At 36.2% G+C, this 23,521-nt stretch overlaps 1 protein-coding gene across 1 annotated transcript in view; it reads left to right on the top strand.

Moving 5' to 3' along the window:
• The window catches only part of SPON1 (spondin 1), a 330,987-nt gene that overhangs the window by 253,760 nt on the left and 53,706 nt on the right, over positions 1 to 23,521 (top strand). Inside the window, exon 7 of the mRNA XM_039352543.1 lies at positions 12,563 to 12,627. Coding sequence (XP_039208477.1) covers positions 12,563 to 12,627 — 65 coding nt within the window. The remainder of the gene's footprint in view (positions 1 to 12,562; positions 12,628 to 23,521) is intronic.

Here is a 23,521-nt window from a genome sequence, read left to right as displayed (position 1 = left end):
ATTTGAGATTTGCTACAGACTGTAAAATGTAGAAATGGCACCATACCTTTTGTCTGGTTTACTTTTATCTTTATTATTTAAATGCTTATCTGCTTGCCCATATACGTACCCTGACATTCATCAGTTGTAAATTGTAAACTAAGCCTTTAGTTTTCTAATGAATATCTACATTTTAAAAATAGTTTTACTGTGATTAGAGAGGTTAGTGCCCAATCTTGTTTTCCTCAATTTTAAAGGCTTACTTTGAACAAGCATCTCCTCCCCACTAATCTGTTCGTATTGTGCAGTGGCAGAAAAAATCTTTGTTCTGGCATGCTTATAATTGCAGTTATCACCCTGATGTTTTTAAATAGGGCACAGCAATTAGTTCACTGTGTAAATTAGGGACTTAATACTGAGTTTATTGAAAACAGAAGTTATGAATTCACATAACCTGGAGAAGCCCAAGAGTTCACAGCCTCTATGAGAAACAGTTGGCATCTGATCCACTTTATATAGGTGGGCACATAGAAGATCCAGTTTCTATCTTAGAACAATTGGAATGTGACTTCAGGGTGGAGGACACTATCAAAACACAGTCCCTTGTTGTGGTCAGATTGTTTTGTAGCCATCTGTGTGTGAGTGTGTTTATGCGTATCTGTCTGTCTTTCTTTGAGTCTTTGTTGATGTCTGATGACCGCCTAGATAAATCCCTGCAATTTTATCAGCAGGATTTCAGATGTGATTTGCCCTTGCCTTCTTCCTGGGACTGAGAGAGTGATCCATCTGGCTTTGTGCCTAAGGTGGGAATAGAGTAGAGCTTATTGTCTCCTAGCTTCTAGCCTGCTGTCATAAGTGTTACACCAAACTGACTGTCCAAACTAGTTTATGACTTGTTCATGTAACCATTCGCTACAAAAGTGAAGAACTGATTATGATGGTTCCACCCCAGGCACTTTATGGATCCAGTTGGTTCCCAAGAGCTGCTTGAGGAATTTCTCAGTGAAACAATTGAACTATTGCACCTACATTATGGGCATTATATAGAGTATCAGTAGGCTTTCAACTTCAATTCAAAGTGCTGATTATAACCTATAAAGCTTTATATGATTTGGGTCCTGGTTAGTAATGGACCACCACTTTCAACTGGAAACATACCTAGGAGCCAAAATGAGATGCTTAAGTTTTCTTCCATGAAAGAAATTAGAGGGATGGGAATCTGAAAAGAGATTGTCAGCCCCATCTCTGTAGAATAAGCTATCTCTAGAAGTGTTGCCAATTTTTCAGAAAGCCATTTAAATCTTGCCTCTTCTCGAGAACATTTAGGGTGAGGTTGCTTTGATGCACTGTTGGCATTAAACATAAATTTATTTTAATGTTAGCCAGATTTTCTCACAATTAAATTTTCTCATTTACGTTTGATGAAATGTGCTTTATGTTATTGTTAGGTATAAAAGCTATACATTACATAGAGAGATTTTTTTTAAAAAAGTAACTTTTTTCTCTTTAAGTACACTTATTCTAAGATAATGAAAAAGTACGAAGCAGCTACATGTTACATATTTTATGTAGCAGAGATCTGAGGATTAATTAATTGAGATGTATTGTTTAGAATACTGTAGAATACTTTATTAAATCTTCAAAATAATACATGTCATAAAATAAGAGAAGCCCTTTAAAAGTTAGAGACATCTGTCAAGTTTATTGGCTAGCCTATAGATTTTTTTCAATAAACCATTTTTAAAAAATTCATTTGCCAAAGCCCACTATTCCGGATCATTCAACTCATTTTATATGAATCTGAGGTATTAAAAGTAAGAGAATTGATGACTGAATAAATTGGCCCAAGAGTGCATGTGTTAGGAAATTCCTCTTTTCCACTGGTTTTAAATGTATATAAAAATCATGCCTCATGAAATTTTAAAGCTATGGGAAATATCTATGGGGTAGAAATTTTAACAAATTCCCAGTTAGTTACACTATAATCACTGAATAACTTACCTACTTATGTGAGAGGTTTTAACCCTATTCCTTATAAAATATATTTGTTCAGAATGTTTTTATACAGTTTTTAATTTTTGTAAATGGTTGTTCCAAGTAATTTTCCCTGGAAGACAATTTTAAACATGGTTTTTATGGTTTGGAAAACTGCACTAGTAGCAATTACCTGCGCGCAGCTGCTGACGCCCATTTAGAATATTTCTGCTATAAATTCTGGCTTGAAAATAATGCTGTTAAGCTGATTTGTCACAAAAAAGCAATGAAAAGTTGGAAAATGGCCAACCGATCACAAAATGTACAGCTGTAAAGTAAGCTTAATTAAAGTTGCTAGCTTTAAATAGCAATGTTGCTTTCCCCTGGTGCTTTCCCAAGCTAGAATCTGCAAGGATATTTATGCAAAACAGTAGCCATATAGAGACATATAACAAGCAACAACTGTTTGTTTGTTTTTTACTGTATTTAACAAACATACTGTCAACTCTACAATGAACCTGGCTGCAGCCATTTTGTTTGTTCTAGGTTGCCACAAGTATGGGAGGCAATGCGGAGGATTTCTACTAGTCTAAGGTCATTTCTGTCTGTTAGATGGGGGGGGGCATGAGCATCTGGTTAGAAAGCTCTCCAAACTCTTCTATTGGGGAATGTAGCCAATTGCCTAGCTTTGGGGTGGGAAGTTCAGCTTTGTACTACTGTCTCTCTTTGAAGGGGATTTCAGACTTGGTTTCACTTTTGACCGTGCTGATACTATGTAAGCAATAAACACATTCTTTGAGGAAGTTTCAACCCTCGGAGTTCTGATTTGTTTGGTTTTGTCTATTGGAACCTTGACACATGCATAGGATAATGCCACAACAAGAATGATTCTTATTGGGAGTAAGATGGGCAAGATGCTTTTCATGCTTTCTCTTTGCAACTCCAAGCATCCCCTTCCCCAAACCAGACATCAGTTCCCAATATAACTAACAATGAACTGCTAGAACTCCCAAGCAGCAAAGCTGGGTCTGTAAAATCTAGGAGCTGAGAGTTCCTAGGTTAGGAATAGTTGTTTTGGAGGCTTCACAAATTCTTTGGAACACATTTTTCAGAGAAGATAAGAGATTACAATGGGGGAAGGGAATTGGCAAAATTTACCTCTTCTCTGTTGAATAAGCAGAAGGACTCCATTGATTTGATACCTCCTGGTACCCAAAACAGCCCTTCCAGAGGGACAGGGTAAGAAAATCAGGAACACCAGGCATTTTCTTGGCATTTCTGCTGATAAATTATATTTGAAAGGTAGGATATCATGCCTCCTTCTCCAGCTCTAGTTGAGATATTATATTTACAGGTTGACCATCAATGTGTATTGCCGGAGTGCTCAAGGAATTCATCCATCATTTTTTTTTTACATTAACTGGATTAATTTATTGATCCAAATGCAGTTCTTCAGATTGTTTTACACATTTTTGAACAGAAAGGCCTAGTATATATAAAACTGTATTCTTGTACGTGATTATCTGAGAATACATTTCATCAAATGTATTCAAGGAAACTTACAAATCAGAACAGACAGGTTCAGGATTTTATTACTTGTATGCATAATGTTTCACATTTGAAGTGCTTTGACGCACCCAATTCTGAATTCAAAGCACAAACACCTTTCCACAGCTGAGGTATTCTGAACTCAAAGCGGCAATTTTGACCACAATATCTCTGTCCCTGAGCTTGAAATAGAAATGTTTTGAATGTGAAAAGTTTTGGAACTTTTTCAACAAGGTCTGAACTACTCATTTAAAACAACTGTTTTGAATCTGAAATGGGGGTTTCAGGCCCCAAATATTTCAAATTTCAAGGGTTTTGTTTTGCCCTAGATTGTGCCATACTTCTTATAAGACTTTGGGAAATAAAAACATATTTTTCTGATACTAAGATTATACATATGATAACAGATCAGCCTCTCTACACCAGAAATAGTTTAAGATTCTAAAATATACTATTTTTCATGTATTATGCATTATTTTTTGTCATATACATCTCTGTAATTAATGTTGTACAATAGGCAAAAGAAGAAAACAGTATTTAAACAAGACCATACTAGAATACTAATACGTTACAATGTTACAGAAGATGCAAACTCATCATCTCCAATCTTCCCTGGGAAAGTTCTGTCATTATTAGCTTCCAAGACTATGGAGTGGATGCTACTTCGATTCTGCGGGAAGCTGTTCCTTAATGTGAGGTCCACTACAGTAAAACATTGTCTAGAAACCCTTCTCCCTTTAAATTCCTGATAATGAAAAACAATTAAGAGATTTTGTCAGGAACCCTATCCCCATTCACATGACACTTTAATTCAATATCAAGAAAGTAATGTTATGTAGTAAATGTTTAATACTTTGGGCTACTACATTCTGTAGCTATTGCAGCTTTGGGGTGACCTTTATTAGCAAGTAGGTTAAGATGGGGTCTCTGAGATGTTTGAAATTCTTCACAGATCCCTTAACAGACTGATACTTTATTTAAGAAATAAAGTTTAAAAGTCCATATATTTCTCAGCTGTCATGTTTTGAAATCTTCCTTTCTTTACCAGACACTGAGAATTCCTTATATATAGATCCAGGAAAAGCTTCCTAAGGGTAGAATGTATCACCATTTCTGGCATCACTCTCTTCCTCAAAGCATCAATAATCTCCTAAATTCAATAATCACATCCTCCCAGCAACCCAAAAGAGACAAGAGGGGCATGGCTCCAACCCAGCAAGGATAGAAGTCATATTAGAAACTGCCATTTACCACTTTGGCATTCACAAGCTGAGAGTAGGTCCAGCTAATGCTGCAAGACAATCAGATTTACTTTTTGTCTTTCTTCAACTCTGCTCCACTCATTACTTCTCTTGGAGATCCTTAGTAAACCAAATATATCACCACCATCCAAAACTGTATTACATGCCAGGTTTGATCATTCATCCATATCTAGATTATGGATTAATGTTGTTGTCCTACAGACTTATTGCTTATTGTCTACAGCTTGGAACCCAGGCCTTGTTTTAATATAACTCTTCCTACAGACAGACTCAATCAAAGCCACTTAAAGATGTTTCATATGCTTGTCATATGTTGTTTGTTTTACTTTTTTGAGTGATTCCTAATTTTCTGGGCAGTCCCTAACAAACTTTTTGTACTTTTGATAAAAGTCAGAAACAGACTTCTATGGGGACCTTGATAAGATGAAAAATTAATGTAAGTCAGAAATGTCAAACACAAGGCCTGGGGGCTGGATGCGGCCCGCAAAGTGGTTTCATGTGGCCTGCGAAGCCATCCTGGAAACAGTGAGGGAACGGCCCCCACTGCCTTGGCCCTGGCCCAGGCCGGCCGGGAGCCAATGTACAATTTTGTGGTGGCCATCTATGCTGAAACACATTCAGTCTTAGCTCCACAAGGCCGTCTAGAAACAACGAGGAACCAGCCCCTGCTGTGTCGGCTCCGCCCCCTGAGTGCATGTTGGGGAGATGTCATCCTTTGTGAGGAATGAAGAAATACACCATGCCTTGGCACTTGCCCCGGTCCCACCACCTTCTGCCAGAGACCCTCAGATCTGTCCCACTCCTGCCCAGGCCCCCACAAGCACCCTTGACGCGAATGATGTAGAGCTGGCCATGCCCACCCAGTAGGCCACACCCATTCCATCCACACCCACCAAGCAGGCTGCACCCACCCTGGCCAAACCTACCTGTCCCCACCGAGGGCAACCGCAATGCTAATGCGGCCCTCAATGAAATTGAGTTTGACACCCCAGATGTAAGTGATATCTATGAAAGAAAAAAGGGGTTCCTTATTACCCGGATTTTTTAACATGCAAAAGGTGTATATTCTGAATGATTGAGTTCCCATAAGAGTAGTTCAGTTCCTGAAGAAATATATATCACTATATAAATATTGATTTCTGCCCAAACAGATCTATAATCACTAGTTATGATGAAGGATGGTTTTCTCAAATGCCACTGTTTTTAAAATATCAGGTTATAAGAGCATCTCTAACCTGTCTGAGAAAATCATTGTTATATAAATAAAGTTGTGCAGGGAACATGTTATTGTTTTGCAAATTGTAAGAAGCTGAATCACACATTAATTTAAAATAATCTGTTCTTTCCCACTCACTGCAAGCAGTAGCACTTGTCTAACTTTGTCAGGCTCAGAGCTAAGCAGTGTCAGACTAGGTTGAGATACCATCAAGTACTAATTTCAGGTTAGCAGATTAAAGTAAGAAGTAAAAAGAATCCTAAAAGAGGGTGAGGAAATAAGTTGGACATGTCTTTGTAGTCAACAAAAATTGAGGTCTGAACTCTATGAAAGGTAAGCATCTGACACATGCATAGAAGTAACATTTGGATATTACACTTTATGAAAGTTAAAACAAGATAGGGAGAAGACTTGGATGATATGTCTCTGTTTTAACGTACCATTAGAGATGCAAATAACTTCATCTCTACCACATCAGAGCAAAATAAAACACTTTCCAACATCTGGAGAAGGTCAGGAGGATATCTTATAAGGGCCTCCTTCTATCTTGAACAGGTATGACTTTCAAACATCCACATTCATCCACATAGTCTAGAATAGTATAGCCATGCAAGAAATACAGGAGATTTTGGCTGAAACTGAACTTTCAGAATGAAGTGGTAGAACTTGAATTCATCTAGTTCAGAATTAAAAGTGAACTAACAGCAACAGCAAGGAACCCACAACTACTTCAAATCTCATTAGCTCCAGCAAGTGCAGTCAAGATCATGGCAATTTTGAAACTGCCAAAGTTGGCAAACAAGCTAACAGTAAACATCCTATTCAAGGAACTACCAAGACCACCACAGGGCAAAAGCCATCAGTATATAAAAATAAGAACAAAACCATACTCCCTTCTAGCACTAATTATGTTGCCTAGTTTGGTAATGAAACATTTGCAAGAAAACCACCAAGCTTGGAGAGCTCTAAGGGCCCACAGTTCAATCCTAAACTACAAATAGTCTTTATTATCAGTAACCACAGTACTTGCACATGTCCCTATCATTTTCTTCTCATCAGTATGGAAGTGGTTTGCTATGATTTCTTCTAAAATGTTTATTGCAACTTACAAGGATACTTTAGCATCCTTAGTAGTCCGCCTGGATACAATGTGTTAATCCAAAAATGAGAATTCAAGAATGTTGGCTAGTTCTTGAATAGTGGTGTGTACTGGAAGAAAGATTAAAAATTATAACAGAAGAATTGCAGCAAGCACCTCACTTTCTCCCAAGTGATGCCCTTGACACATTTGTATGTTATTATTTATTAAGGAGGGGAAGTTACCTAATAGTGGTGACCAGATCATAGTAGTAGCCAGACATTCCTTATATTTGATTTAATACAGGTATAAGAAGAGTGGGGTTTACATTATAATGCATATTTTCTATTTACCCCCTCTTGTGGATATTAGTAGCCAACGCTATTTTCAATGCAACCAAAGTCCTTTCACTTTCTCGCATATTTATTTATTGGATAAAATAATAAAATATCTACTCTAAAAACAAAGAGGACATAATAAATCAGTGCTAACATGGGCAAACTGTCATCTCATAACTTGAAAGCTTTCCAGAAAAGCTTAATTTTTAGTAGCTAATGGAAAGGCAACAACATAGAGGCAGATCAGCTTCCTGAGGGAAGGCTGTTCCAAACTCTGGGTACATCAATGGCAAAATAGTTCCTGACAGTCTCTACTCTCTTACTTCAAAGAATGAGAGGCCACCAGCAGATTATTGGATGGACTAAGACCAGCTGGAGACCACAGGTAGAGTTTTTAAAGACCAAAACTATCACTTTGAATTGCACTTGGAAGCAAATAGGAACTCAGGGCAGAGTCTGGAGTACAAATATTAAATGCCCATGCCAGTGTATACCATACTGAAGCTTCAAAGTCCAAGTGGGTGACAATAAGAACATGAATTATGGTCACAGAGTCCTTGCATTCCAGGCAGGATTGCAACTGGGATATCATCCAAAGCTGGCCAGAGTCTCTTCACTCACCTGAGTGAATCTATGAATCCAGGATGACCTTACTCCTATAGTGGTGGGAAGACATCAATCAAAGTAGTACCCAAAGTGAAAATGTGATTTACATATTTATTTTTTGGGGGGAAAATGGGAGTGGAACTAAAGCTAATCATTAATAGGATCCTCCTTGGATTACTAAGCCTCTGGTATCTCCCAGAAGACATCTAGAGATTACGTTTGTCTTGTATACAAATTTTACAAGTTACTGAGCAAATTTTATATATACAGTAACATTTGTATACATGTACATATACATTGGTGTTTGTGTATTCCACTGAAGTAGCTGTTCACTGGAAAAAATAAGCTTGTTCTTTCTAATTTCACATTTAGCCATAGGTAGTCCAAATAATTTCTAAATACATCTGAAATAATTTGTCTTATTCTGGGGGTCAGAAAACCATTTCCTTTTATGATGATATACTTCCTACTCTGCTTCTGTTTCCTTATGATTGTGCCTGGCAAAACAGAGATGACAGATAATGGTAATACAAATGGTGAGAAGAAAGGAAGGAAGTGTTTACTCTTTGGACTCTCATCTGTCTCACTAATACTAATACATAATGTTGCCATACCCAAATCCATTCATCTATGAGAGCTGGAGGTCTCTTGACAACTCCTGCAGTGCATTGGTCTGTAGACCTGAATGCCCTCTTACACTATGTACCAGTGAGCCAATACACCTGGATGCCATTAGGGACAAAATGAAAGCCTATACCTGTGCATCCTCCAACACAGCCAAGGGAGGATTTACTGAGAATTTGACAGCCAAGCCAACAATTACTTTGCCAAGTTGAGCACTTTAGGAAGAAAGTGGCCAGCTCACATACAATTTTGGAAAGCCTAAGAAGGTGGGACATTCTCCTACATTCTTACTTAAACTGACCATTTAAGCTTTCTGCAATTTGATTCCTTGCAGGAGCAGGCAGGTTTCTCTGACAGTATAAGAACTTACTTTGCCTTCCTCTTCCTGTCTACTTATGATGCCTAACAGTGGAAACTGATGTGATTCAAATAATATTCTTCAAAGTATGGGCACTCTATTTTCATTACAATTAATTGTTTGAGGCTGATAGCTCAGAATATATAAAACAAATCTGAATACCAGGAAGAACTAAGTATGCTTCCTGAGTCACCAGTGCTGTACATTTTACTTTCTCTCCCACCTCTTCAGGAGCATTCCTTGGTGAAAGAAATAACGACAAAACCAGGGCAGCCTCTTGTAGAAATGGATTTCCCTAAACTGGAGCATATGCTGATTAGAGATGTATTAGAATCATTATAGTCAAGAATATGGCTCGCCTGGAAGAGTAGCTCAGTTGGAGCTGTCAGTTACATGTAACAAATGTTCTGGGTATTCATCTAATCAGAGAAATGTTTTGTTTTAAAGTGGCAGAAATCTTGGGAGTAGGTTATGAGCAGCATATCCTCCTCAACAATTTACTCAGAAAGAATCCTTCGGGAGAGAATAACTCTAAGAAATATTTGATATATGTTTCAGTTCATTGGAATTTTTTGCTAAAAAAAACCTCTTGTCTGGTGGCTTTGTTTGAGCTTCATTACATTACATATAACTTCAGAACTGCTGATACAGGGATCTGGGAAGGAGCAGAGATTTCTCTCTACTTTTACAGCTAAGAGAAACAGCCATATGTCTGTTATTTATTATTCTTTCTTAAGAATGGTTTCGTGTAAAAAGCCAGAACTTTTCATACCGCTCTTAATTCTACTGGCAAAAATATTAGTAATAGTATTGGCACATATTAGATTGTTTCCAAAAATCCTTACAAGAAAGCTTTTTAGATTTTTTGCTTTGCTCCCTCTCTCTGTTTCATTCATACCCAAGCACACATGCACGCTTTTGATGTGTGTGTGTGTGTGTGTGTGTGTGTGTGTGTGCGTGTGTGTGTTGTGTATGTATTGGTATATTTTATGTGGGATGCCCTAACCTCCTGTTTGCTCAGAGATCCAAAAGTTGTGGAAAGACCTCTGCATGGTTGTGGCCTCCTCCATTAAAAGCTTAAAGTTCAACCAGTGCTGCTGATATTGTGGTCAAAGCGAAAGAACTTATTTGATTGACTGATTCTTCTCACCGGGATGGGGGTGGGGTTGTTACTTTTTACTGGGTTTTTATTGGGTTTATATCTTTTATTGGGCTTATATCTTTGTAAGCCACCTGGATTCACTGTGAGTTAGGCAGCCCTATAAATTTTCGTAAATAGAATAAAATAATAAAAAAATAAAAGGATGGCCTTTTCATAATTATACAGTGTCCCTGGTACCCCCTACGTAGAGACAGAGAGTCTCTGCATACTATAAAACCTTGTGTTTATAATCTAGTAATAACATATCAATCAAAGTTGTGGTGGGAATGGAATGAATCTCCATTGGAGCTTGTCTAGACTAAAAAGATTTTTATATGTATGTATGTATGTATGTATGTATGTATGTATATATATTAGATTAGTATGTATGTATGTATATTAGATTAGATTAGAGTAGATTTGATTAGCATATTAGATCTGAGCATATTAAAATATTTATAGATTAAATGCTGCATTAATGGATGGATTTAATGTAGCATTTAATCTATAAATATTCTAATATGCTCAGATCTAATATGCTCAAGAACATTGGCCTTGTTTCTATACTGGCACATAAGGAAGTCCTGTGCCAATTCTAAATTAGTAAACAACTAACTCTCCAAATGAAGAATATATCAAACCAATCTGTACCAAATGACATCCCCCCCCCCACTGCTTTCTATAGTGTTGCTTTTATGTTGAATCAGAGAACTAGGGCAGGTTTCTCTGTAACTACTCCGTCTTTCCGAGAATACTGCTCAATTGTCTCTTCAAGTGGCAACCCAAATTATTTAGAAAAAAAAAAACCCCATGAATTTGGCAAATAGATTAACTTATACATTTCAAACATCCAGTTTTCCTTCTTATAAATGCCAGTATGGTTTCAACCAATTATGCATCAGTTTGTGAGCTGTTATTTTTTTTAATATAAGCAGAAACTTGTGAATTTTTATATGATTTTTTTCCTAATATGTTCATTTTGAGATGCATTTTTTCCCTGAAGTATACATTTTTGCAGGCAATCTTTCCTAATGCAACTTTTTTTCTGTGCAATGTTTTTCATCAATATGAACATTTGTATATATCCTAACATATGCATTTTTGTGCACTGCACTGTAAAATTTGGGCAAATATAGGTTTGGAAGCATGACTGGGCTTTGATTGTGCCTACTTAAAAAATATGAATTGATGAAAAATCATGTGAAATTTCAAGCTAAACTCATTTATCTCCCATCTCTAGAAAACCTAAAAAGATAAAAATATATTACTGTGTAAATAAGAATTATGGAGATCTTTACAGAGGCACCATGAAGATGATATTTTGTAAGGGAAAACAATGTTATTTAGGAAAGAAAAGCCTCTTCACAATATTGCAATTATATGCAACTCTCAATTTCATTCCAGCCTTAAGGAGAATCCCAAAACTAACCTATTGTGCACAATGTCACAATTGTTGTACATCAGAGTTGAAAGCATGGGGACTAGCCAATAGGAAACTCCTATATTTATGATGCTCTGTTGCCTTCATATGCTGCATAATTATGTTTTGTGTCTCTCCTTGGCAAACATTTGAAAGTTGTAGGCTAATTTGCAATCAGCAATATGGCACCAATGGACTCCAAAGTTCTGTGATACTAATAGCTGTTTTTTGCCAACCCCACAAATTAAATACAATTTATATTAACGTATTTAACTTAAAATAACTAAAGCTCACCAGCTCTCAAGATTTGCAGTGAGCAGATCAATATTGTTGTAATATGTTAGGGAGAGGAGCTGTCAGAAATGAGATGTCCACATTTTTCCACTTTTAGTTGAAAAAAAAAAACCCTGTGCCAAAATGCAACATTACACAAGAATGCCTGAAAAAAATTACTACCTTCAGAGCAGAGTGTACAGTGTGTTGATTCCAAAGTTTCACTGCTTTTGCCTAAAACACAGTCTCACAAAATACATTTACAGATTACAAATGTGTTGCCATGTATTTCATTGTCCTGGCAAACATTTTCTCAGTGGGAGATTCAGATTCTGCTGACTGTGAAATAATCCTTGGGGAAATTACCATAGGAAGACAATTCCAATGTAATCTCTCTTTGTACACCTGCACATCGTGAGATTAATTCCAAACATGACTTGGCAATTAAGAAACCTTATGTCAGAATTATTGTTTGCTGTCAGGATAAACAGGAAGATTGATTGATTGATTGATTGATCAAATTTATATAGCTGCCCATTTCCTCAAAGGTGACTCTGAGCAATGCATAAATTCACTTCCTCAAAAGGAAAAGGCAAGAGCTGTATCTCTCTTTATTTAAATTATGAGGAGACATTTGAAATTAAGTACCTTTTCTGCTGGCTACAAGTCACTGCAGAATGTTATTCACTATAATACTGTTCAAACATCACTTTCTTTATTAATGTGCGTTGCTTCTCTTTTACAGAGTGATGAAGTTTTGACTGTCATCAAAGCAAAAGCACAGTGGCCTGCCTGGCAACCACTAAACGTGTAAGTAGGAAGGGAGCCAACCTCCCAAAAGACTTTTTGATCATTGTCCTCTGACGGGTTGCTGTAAACTTCATGCCATCCACAAAAGTGTCTCTCTTTCTCAGATAAAAATGTGTGGATAAATGCATCTTCCAATTCATATTTCTGTCTAACAATATTTGCAGGAGACCAAGTTATGGGAGGGCACTGGGTTAGGTGTTAGTGATGCAGCAATAAATCTAGGTATATATTTCCCATTGTCTTGAACTTTTCTTGAGGACCAGGGATATATCTAATAGCTAATACAGTTCCTGCTTGCTTACAAGTAAGCCAAATTTAATTTGATGGAAAATGAAAAAGTAAGCTAGTTTGAATCAGGGCTGCCTTGGAAACTCCAGTTGTGAGAAGAAATGGGACTCCAATGGAAGAGAATAGATGTAGCTCAGAATTGTACTGTGAAGTCTTTGATGCTTTCTGAACGTGGCTGTTTGCTTCCAGATCTTTTATTATCCAACTAGGTTACATCATCAGTGTGAGTGAGGGTGTGGTTGCCCCCTAGCTTGACCTGCCAGTGTTGGTAAGAGTGTTTTGTCTTTGGTAGTTCCTGATTTAGGGATGTTCTAATCTTTTTGTTTTCTTCTAATTCAAAGCTGCTAGGGGATTCCTGGAAGCTTGGAATTTAGATGAATCAGCCATCAACAGACACATAGAAACAAACCATAGTTACACACCATTCAAAAGAGGCAATAAAAAGCTAAAAAGGAAATGCATTGTCTGCAAGCAAACAACCAAGGTCAGAGAGCATCAAGGACTCCACCAAAATAGGATTCTCCTATTCCTTAGAAAGCTACACCTATATTAACATATGACATGGCACCTTCCATTTAAATAAGGCAAGCAGGTTGTTAAAATACAACAATTTCTTACAACAGGAAAGCAACAATATTATTCTTTTCTTATAACTCCAAAGAATTATTGCCTAGACCAGGGGTCTGCAACCTTGACAACTTTATGACTTGTGGACTTTAGCTCCCAGAATTCCTCAGCCAACATAGCTGGCTGAGGAATTCTGGGAGCTGAAATCCACAAGTCTTAAAGTTATCAAGATTGCAGACCCCTGTCCTAGACTTACCTGAATGCATTACTGGCTGTATCTCTCAAGATTTTTATTGCTTGTCTAAGTTCTATATCTGTTCCACCACCTCTGGAGCTTTAGAGCCTTATAAATTGCAGCTCTGTCCAGGAGAATCTGAGACCCATAATTTACAGTTAAATGAGACCACCAATTAAAACATTTCAGTCACTTGTCCTATTTTGGAACTCTACTTTTTTCTCTTAAGGATCACTTTCTGTGAAAGTTTTCTTTTAAAAAAAATAATATGCAAACTTTCTAGAGTATAAGTCTATATAGCAGGGGTGTCAAACTGCGGGCCCGCGGGCTGGTTTCATCATACCGGAGCTGCGCCCACCCCATTGCCGGCAATGGCAAAAAAACTCCGATAACGTTGCGTGACATCATGTCGTGAGTTTGACATGTCTGCTATGTAGAATACACCAACATTTTATTTGAGGATTTCCAATAAATTTATCTCTAGCCTAGAATTTCTGCTTGGTTGAAACTTTTTGCACTGTCTTTTTATCTGATACTTTTATTATAATATGTATTGCTTTATACTATACTGCATATTTTCTCTTTCCTTTCTCTAGAGTTGCTTGACTGAATCTTTTGTTCAAAATTCTTTTCAAAATAGGCATTTATAACATATTTGTGCCAACACTTTCAACATTTCAAGGCAATGTGTGATTTGGTCAAGCATATAGTGTATGTTCTTTGGTTATTTCATGCTATCTCGTGATTTTATTTATGCTACACAGCACTTTTTTGTAAATTGATCTGTCCATACTGTGCCTCTGTGGAAATTGTCTTTTTTCAAGAGTGTCATTCCTACATCTTTGTAAAATAGGGTTTGAAAACTCATACACATTTTCACATTTACTTTCTCTGACCTTATTTACCAGGTTGTTTTTATCAGTGAATCTTTAAAAAGAATCCATATACACTCCTCAAAAAAATAATAATATACTTCAATATCAATTAATGTTAATAATAATTAATTAAGCATGTTAATTGGTGCTTCCAAAATGCCCATGATATTTGTAGAACTGCTGTTAAATTAAATTTCATCTAATTGAAGAAAATAAAAGATCCAACATTCAGTTATTCAAATTTCATACCACTGTCAGGGTACATCTGTATGCTGTTTTTTAAGAACTGGATTTGCTCATAAAAAATTCAGTTCCCTGCAGTTTTCATTTGCAACTAATTTCAGAACAGGCTCAATCTGCTCGAACAAAACCTTCTTTCTGATTTTGCCCCTGGAATATCATAGCAATATTTGAATAAACTCTTTATCAAGCCATTTGTTCACAGTAATACACAAGTGAATATAGACACAGATGGGATTGTAAATGGGAGAAAACTGTAAATGTGCCCTGCTAGCAGCTGCTGATATCTCTCTAGAAATATCCATTCAGGACAGTTATTTCCCAGGACTTGGTGAGAATGAACACTCCCCCCCAAATAATAATCATCTCCAGAATCTCCAAAAAAAGGGAGTGGTGTTGTTTACTGATTCATACTTGTCAAAAGGTTTTTATAAAATATTTCTGTGTTCTTTTTTAAAAAACTTTCATTGGCTTGATCTTTATGTGGATGACAAAGATTTGTATAGATGTAGTGGCACAGTAGTTAGAATGCAGTATTGCAGGCCGACTCTGTATTCTCACTGCCAGGAGTTTGATCCTGATCAGTCTGAGGTTGACTCAGTCTTCCATCCTTCTGAGGTCAGTAAAATGAGGACTCAGATTGTTGGGGGCAATATGCTGTAAACCACTCAGAGAGGGATGTAAAGCATTATGAAATGGTGTGTAAGTCGAAGTGCTATTGCTATACATTCTGCTAGAGATCTAAAGAAAATCAGTGTTGTTTAAAGTATGTCAGGGAAGGCCATAACAGTTCCATGAAGGATTGAGAATGCCCTCAGAGATCTCTCAAATATCACATTTTTAATGTGACAAGAAGAGGGAATTAACAAATTCAGAACAGGATGGTAATCATCCCTATATAATAATGAAGCTTGAATCATTTTTTTCTAGCCCCCTTTCTATATCATTTAAGTGCAACTTGACAGACCTTTCAAGGCCTCAGAGATAGGCCTTGAAAGTTGCTTGCTGCTGCTTCATGACAGGGTATGGAGCTACACATTTACCATCCCCTTTTTAGATGCAGTGTCTTCTCTCTCTCCATGTTAGGCCTATTCAGGATAGCCCTGCTTATCGGGCTCTTTACACTATAGAGTCTTCACTGTTTGCTTCCTTGTAAGGATGCAGTTGGTTTAATTGAGGTCGTGATGTGTTGATATAATAGTCAACATGACCAGGGACCATTAAGGAACTGCCAAGTGCAAGAGAAGCTTCAGAAACAAAAGAGAAGTAGCTTGCTCCTTTTTGCCCTGTTTTTTAGAAGCAGGAGGATCATGTTATTTTGTGAATCAACTTTTAAAAGTCGCTTTGCTTTGTTGAAATAAAACCCTAACCCTTCAAAATTGTGCATGTTGTAAGCATTTATGCCTCAAGTGCAATAGATCAACCTACCTGTTGAAATCTAGATTCTATAGACTTGAAATCAGTCAGGGTAATGTATTTCAGTAGATGATGCCTCGATGTCTAAGAAAAGGAATTTTTATAAGCTAGTGCTATTTTTCTCTTTAAGTTCTCCATTTTCCTTTAGTTAATTAAACTGTGATTTATCAATGATTATAATATTGCCTCGGGATAAAACAAAATTAGCACATTATTATGCATAATGTAGCAGCCTAGTTGTGGCAAGGATAATTTGCTAATTTTATTGACTAATGATGGTGGATAAATTCTTAAACATAATCTCCTAATGTGCACCAGGAAACTGATTTGCTAAAACTATATTGCATAAAACAGAAATATAAATGTGTTTGCGTGGGGGTGCATGCACTTGTCTGTGTATCTGTGTGTACACATAGTAGTCATGCTGGGATTGTGATCAGTGGTGGGATTCAAATATGTGAACAACCTATGTGGTTGTTCTGTGTGGATGCCACTTCCGGAAGTCCATTCTGGGCCTGGGCAACAAAAAATTAGCTACCAGTTCTGCTGAAGTAGTGCGAACTGGCTGAATCCTACCACTGATGGTGATACAGGAAATATTTTCATCTCCAGTTATAGCCCCCAATCTTCATGAAATTAGACCATAGTTGTTATAAAAGTTTTATACCCTAATCTTTCAGTTTTAAGGATACCACTATAAGAAATAAGGGAATATTTTCACAATGCAATGAACAAATAATAATTATTCTAGTTGTTATTTTTGAAATTTCAATATTTTTTGAAAATTAAAATACGACATTGGTTCCTGACATGACTTTGCTTTATTTGTTGTTTAAAAGATTAAGCATTGACTGTTATTAGACTTGCCATCCAACTGACAAAACAGTTGATCCTGTCATTCCTAACATTTTTTTTTCCTTCAAATTGTGGTGAAGTTACAATCCTATTAGCAATTAATCTGCTGAGGAGGAGCACAAATGATTTTACTTTTTTCATGGAAACTCTTCTGAGATGACAAAACACATCATGCATGCCTCCCATACTTATATGCTAGTAGGCAGGCATGCACACATAGAGATCCTGACATATATGTGCATATAGTGTGGCACAATTCTTCATGCCACACTTGAATATAATAAAACATTTAGAGTTCTCTATGAGCAGTTTTCCCATAATAGATGAAACTGACTTCCCTTGAACTTTCAGGTTTGCTTTACGCAAAACTGATAACAACTTTTTTTGCCTATAAAATAAGTACATCTGTGCATTAATAGTGTCTGGCATTCTGACCAACCATGAGTAGAAGGTGAAAATCGAGACAGAATTTTGTATTATAAAGCATAATGCAATCTTTTTTCTTTGGGGGAGAAGAACATAAAGAAAACATATTCCTTGTATCTGCAAAAGGGCCTTTATTTCCACATAATAAATGTTAATGTTAAAATTTAAATCACTTAATTAAAATGACATTTAAAATGTTTAATTAAACACACACCTGTTCACGCCAAATCTGTTTTACTTTGAAGATATCCATCCAGTTCTTCTGTATGATCAAGAAGAAGAAAAAAACAACATAAATATAGAGGTGTTATTTACTGATCATTTTTAGAATTGCTACATATTTTCTGATCTTAGTTTTTTATCTCTTAGTTGAGGGAGGGAGAAGAAATTTATAAATATGGTTTTGATAGTCAAAATTAAATTGGTGAAAATTGCCCCATCTGTTTCTAAAAATTCTGAAATGCACACAGACACACAAAGACCATCTGAGCTCTTGTGAGAGGCACCAGTGCTATTTAAGTTTTCCAGTTTTTTGGCTTGCCATTCAGGATGTATGCAAAAAAAATGAATAAAATAATTTGCAATTCCCTATTCACTGTAGTTAATAACAATAACCCCAACTTGAGGCACCTGTTTTTGTATTCCAAACTATGCAAGCATCTCTGGCCATTCCTAAGGGACATCCTGAGGGAGGCACTGAGATTTAATAACTGAGCAGCTTGATAGCCTCAGCAGAAAAATGAAGAACATTTCCAAAAGAAGCTTAATTAATCAACACATGTCCAGCTGAGGCAATTAACAGAACCCCCCCATGCTGTTCCCCTTACATCTCACACTTACACTGAGCAGGAAACATTATTTGCCAAGTTTAATTTTGGTTTAGAATGTTACCATCTAAAATCCAGGGGCAGGTTTCCCAAATGAAGCTATAAATCAAGAGCTACTTATGATAGCTAAATTTATTACTATATTTCTGATTCAGTTGTCTTTTTTTGGGAGGGGAGGGTAACATCTCTCTAGAATGGGAAAGCAACTTATGGCATCTGCTGCCTTTTTTGTGACTCCTAGAGTTGCTCAATTTACAAAATTCAATGGCAGTTCAATATCTAGCATCATGACTGTTCTGTCTTCACTACATGTTACCATGTGTACAGTTTGACATGCAGCTAAACCCACCTATCCTTCAATAAATCAGACCATGTACGTAGATCTTGACACTTTATTAAAGGAACAGGATGTAAAACTGGGGGAAAATAGAAATACATACAGTAAGAACCCGAATATAAAATAAACAGTGTTGAGTTTCTGGTGAGCATAACAATTAGCAAATACTGATAAAATCCAAGGCTTACCAATGATGCTGTTTATTCTCTGATGAACATGCATCACATATTACGCTGGATTCCTCCAGGTCAGTGTTTCTCAACCTTGACAATTTTAAGGCATGTGGACTTCAACTCCCAGAATTCCACAGCCAGAATTCTGGGAGTTGAAGTCCACATGCCTTAAAATTGTCAAGGTTGAGAAACACTGCTCCACGTGCTTCTGTTTCCTCAGAATGTTAGAAAATGGAGTCTGGCTTCTTAGGATGTACCTGTTGTACCCCCCCCCCAAATGAGGGAGGATGGGAAGATGGGCACTCTGTAGGGTCAAAACACTATTAAAAGTAACTTTCTATACAATGAAAGGTTTTGTCTTTGGCCACTAGATGGAGGTCAATACAGGTTAGACAACAATAACAGGATATACATATACAAATTCTATGTTGAAGTCATAACAGTGACTTTTGGACTGTTTTTTAATATATATAGCAAAATAATATGTGTATCATTAGGCTTAACAAGTCTATTTTCTTTTTTTAAAACCCATTGACTCCATCTACCCAAAAATAAATAAAAGAGCCCCCCCCAATGGCTAAAGCTTTCAATTCTAGCCTCTTCAATAATGTCACTAAACCATTTCCTATCTACAGAGTGTAGAGACTAGACATATTTAAATTGCCTGTTTGGGATATAGTTGTACTCTCATATCTTGTCACTCAAGAGGATTGTACTTTTTTTCTTCCTTCACTTTGACTTGACATTTTCTTATTATTTACATGATGATGATCATGGTAATGATGATGGGAGTTGACATAGTGGCAACTGTTAAAGACTCTCAGCATATATGTAGGCTTAAAAAGGTCTCAAATGAAAGTTTCTTCCTATTAGTGAAGCTAGCAATTATTTTGCATTGGTGTTGTTATAAAAACAATTGCATATGGCAGAATATGTTTGGAATCAAAGTCCATTAGAAGGAATGAGATAAAAAAGAGCTGGAATCATAGGGTTCCTCAGAGTAAGAGATTCAAATATACAGTCCTGTGGAAAAGTGAGTACATCCTCTTTGAGTTCCATGATTTTACATATCAGGACATAGTAAAAATTATTTGGTCCTTAGCAATTCTTAAAGGTAGGTAAATACAATCTCAGATAAACAACACATGACATATTACACCATGTCATTATTTATTTTACAAAAAGAAAGTCAATGTGTGAAAAAAAATTTTTTTTTCCCTAAAATGGAGAAGCCATGTGTGAAAAAGTAAGTACACCCTTACCGCTTTCATAGGTAGGAAGAGGTTAAGTAGCAGACAGGCGCTGCTAATCAAGTACCTTTGATAACTGATCATTAGCATGTATAATTACCTCTATAAAGGTCGAAGTTAGAGGAGTTTGCTGGTCTCATTGAGATGTGTGTTACCACAATGCCAAAGAGTAAGACATCAACAATGATCTTAGAGAAGCAATTGTTGCTGCCCATCAATCTGGGCGGGATTATAAAGCCACTTCCAAACAATTTAAACTCCATCATTCTACAGTGAGGAAGATTATTCGCAAATAGAAAACATTCAAAACAATTGCCAATCTTCCCAGGAGTGGATTCACCCCAAGGTCAGACCATGCAATGCTCAGAGAAATTGCAAACAATTCAAGAGTTTTATCTCAGACTCTACAGGCCTCCTAAATGTTAAAGTTCATGACAGTACAATTAGAAAAAGGCTGAACAAGTATGGTTTGTTTGGAAGGGTTGCCAGGAGAAATTCTCTAAAAAGAACATGGCAGCGTGGTTTTGCTCTTAATTTAAAAAAAAAAATCTTAAATTTGTATTTTGTTTTTTTGCTAAGAATTGAACGAAATTCATCCAGTACTATCACATCTATTGATCCAAAGTTTTATAATTAGTTGAAAAGCAATTAACAAGAAATATCTGAAAGTTATGCTTCTGTGGCCGAGTGAAAATAGTTTCAGCAGAGCCAGTTGACCATGGCAGAAGGAGGAGCCAATGAACAGATGGGTGATTCAAAATGCCTCTTAAAATAAAGAAGAGGAGGTGGGATCATCTGTAGTGCTCCATATAGAGTCTAGACCAGGGGTCTCCAAACTTGGCAACTTGAAGACTTGTGGACTTCAACTCCCAGAATTCCTCAGCCAGCCATGGCTGAGGCTGGCTGAGGAATTCTGGGAGTTGAAGTCCACAAGTCTTCAAGTTGCCAAGTTTGGAGACCCCTGGTCTAGACAGTCCCAGAAACAAGGGCATAAAGCAGCAGCTTTCGGTGGGTTTTAGAGATTGGGAACCAGAAGGGTCTGTTTTGCCCAAGTCACAGTTCAGAGATTTAAAAAGACACTGGGTTCTCCAGCTTCCTTTCTTAATCAATTTTGGAAATGACTTGTAAGTTGCTTTTTGGAAATTTGGAAACTTCAGGAGGACAAATTGCAACACACTGCGTGATTCTCTTAATCCTCAGGAAAAGAAGTTTCATGTAAGTTTAAGAATTCTTAATTCTTACTTCTTAATTCAAACATTTTAATTCTAATGTTTTAATTTTTATATAGCTTTTATTTTTTTGATGTTTTATTGTCCACCAACAATTGAGAAAATTAGGTAGTTCAGAAAAAAAATATTTATTTATTGAAAAATAAATACAATAAATAAATTTAAAGATTTTTTTTAATTCAGAAATAACCAGCAAAAGTGTGATTAGGACATTGATTTTGGAAAGTTATAAATAGACTAAGGGTTCAGACTGACTGGAAATAAAATTTTGAAGCTAATTATAAGAATCCTTCCTGTGGCTTATTTAAAATCTAAATTTAATATTGTGAATTAGGAAAAAAAAACATGATAAGAGGAGTCCTTAAAGCAGTGGTTTTCAACCTTTTTAATGCCGCGACCCCCAACCAGTCGTAAGTCGAGGACTACTCAACCGGTCGTAAGTCGAGGACTACTTAACTGGTGCAGCACCGTTTGCAGACTGGGACTTTTGGCGGGCTCAGCAGGGCAGAGACAGCCTGGACAATTCCTATTGGCTTTCAAAAGCCAATAGAATAAAAGGGAGTAGCACAGCTAAGGAAAAGGGAAAAAAAATGGCGGACTGCATTGTTTGGCGACCCCCATGAAATGGTCATTCGACCCCAAATGGAGTCCCGACCCACAGGTTGAGAACCACTGCCTTAAAGGCTAGTTACTATAGGCAATCAGAAAGCATTATAGTTTATAATTAAAGGATAAGATCCACTAATATAGAATGAAGCAAAATACTTTAATTCTGGAAGAATTCAAGGATTTTTGACAGCAGGGTACTCTGAACTTTCTCTTAAGTTTGTCTGCTTCTATAAAAACGGGTTTAAAAGAGGATATAGAAGAGGATACAACTGGAGAATTAGAGTATTTTTGGGGTATTGCTTTAAAAATGACAGGCTACAAGAATGATATTGACAAATATAATACACAGAACTTACAAATTAAGTCTTGCGTATCACATTTATATGATGTTAATAATTAAAAGTAATAAATCAGAAGAGTGACTTAGATGTGTGGATCTGGACAACTTTCTTATTTTAGACTTACAAAAGAGATCTATTTTACTTATGAAGGTATTCCTAAAAAAAGAAAAAAGAGAGAAGACTAATTCAAAGGAATAAGCATCATGACTTTTAAAAGCAAAACAAAATTATAAAATTAGTTTATTTGATCAAGATTAAAATAGATATAGTACTTTTTAATGGGTTTTTCTTGACCAGGCTTTGATGATGAAGCTTTCTAGATTTTTTAAATAGTTAAGATATGGTAAGAAGAAGATATTTTGTTGGTGGTGGTGTACAGTATGTTTAAAAAATGATAAACTACGGTGTTAAAACTGAAAGAAAGTGCTTAAGTTGCAAAGGACTTTCTGGGAGGAGACAGAGAAAATGATAAGAAATTAAATTCTGGGTCATTATTTAAAGGGATTAATGATCAAGATTTTCAATATGTTGTTTCTGATAGCTCTTAAATGTAATTTTTCTTGATTAATGAGCCTCTAAAGATTTGTTTGGAGATATGAGTTAAGATATAAGAAAACTGCAATTTTGGGTTGTATTTTTAGAGACCATGATAAAGTGCTACATAAAAGAAGGGAATATGAGATCAGTTTACTTGTTTAAGATTAAAATATATACATTGTTATTTCTGATAACTCTTAATGGACTTTTTGCTGATTATGATTGAATAGCAAGGCTTTTATTATTTGTTAATAGATAAAAACTGAGATATGGGAGAAAGATATTTTTGGCTAACATGTCTATGGATATTTTTAATCATCCAGGTCATGGTTATCCTAAAAGGCAACTGGACTTTCTTGGGAGTTTTTTTCTCATCCAAGAAGCTTCTTCAGTTCTAACTGAAGATTAGGTTTTGGAAGGATTTATATGATTTTTTGGCTGAAATGTTAGAGAAGGTGATAAGTTACTAAAACTGTACTTATTTTAATGAAGCAAATAGTCATTTCCTTATATATCTTTTTACTTTTATATATATATATATCTTCTTTCCCTCTCCCTTTTTTTTCATTTCTGCATTTTTGTTTTTGCTTTTGTATATCTTCTTGATTTGTTCTAGTTCTTGATTATCCAAAAGTGATTAGAAAACTAAGTATGTGAACCCAGTGTCTTCTTTGAACGCAATAACTGCA

The sequence above is a fragment of the Crotalus tigris genome, unplaced genomic scaffold, assembly GCF_016545835.1.
Source record: "Crotalus tigris isolate CLP2741 ecotype Arizona unplaced genomic scaffold, ASM1654583v1 scf7180000018436.2726382, whole genome shotgun sequence".
In the NCBI taxonomy this organism is placed as follows: domain Eukaryota; kingdom Metazoa; phylum Chordata; class Lepidosauria; order Squamata; family Viperidae; genus Crotalus; species Crotalus tigris.
Note: the sequence above shows the minus strand (reverse complement) of the source record. Positions and strands in the feature narration are given on the sequence as shown.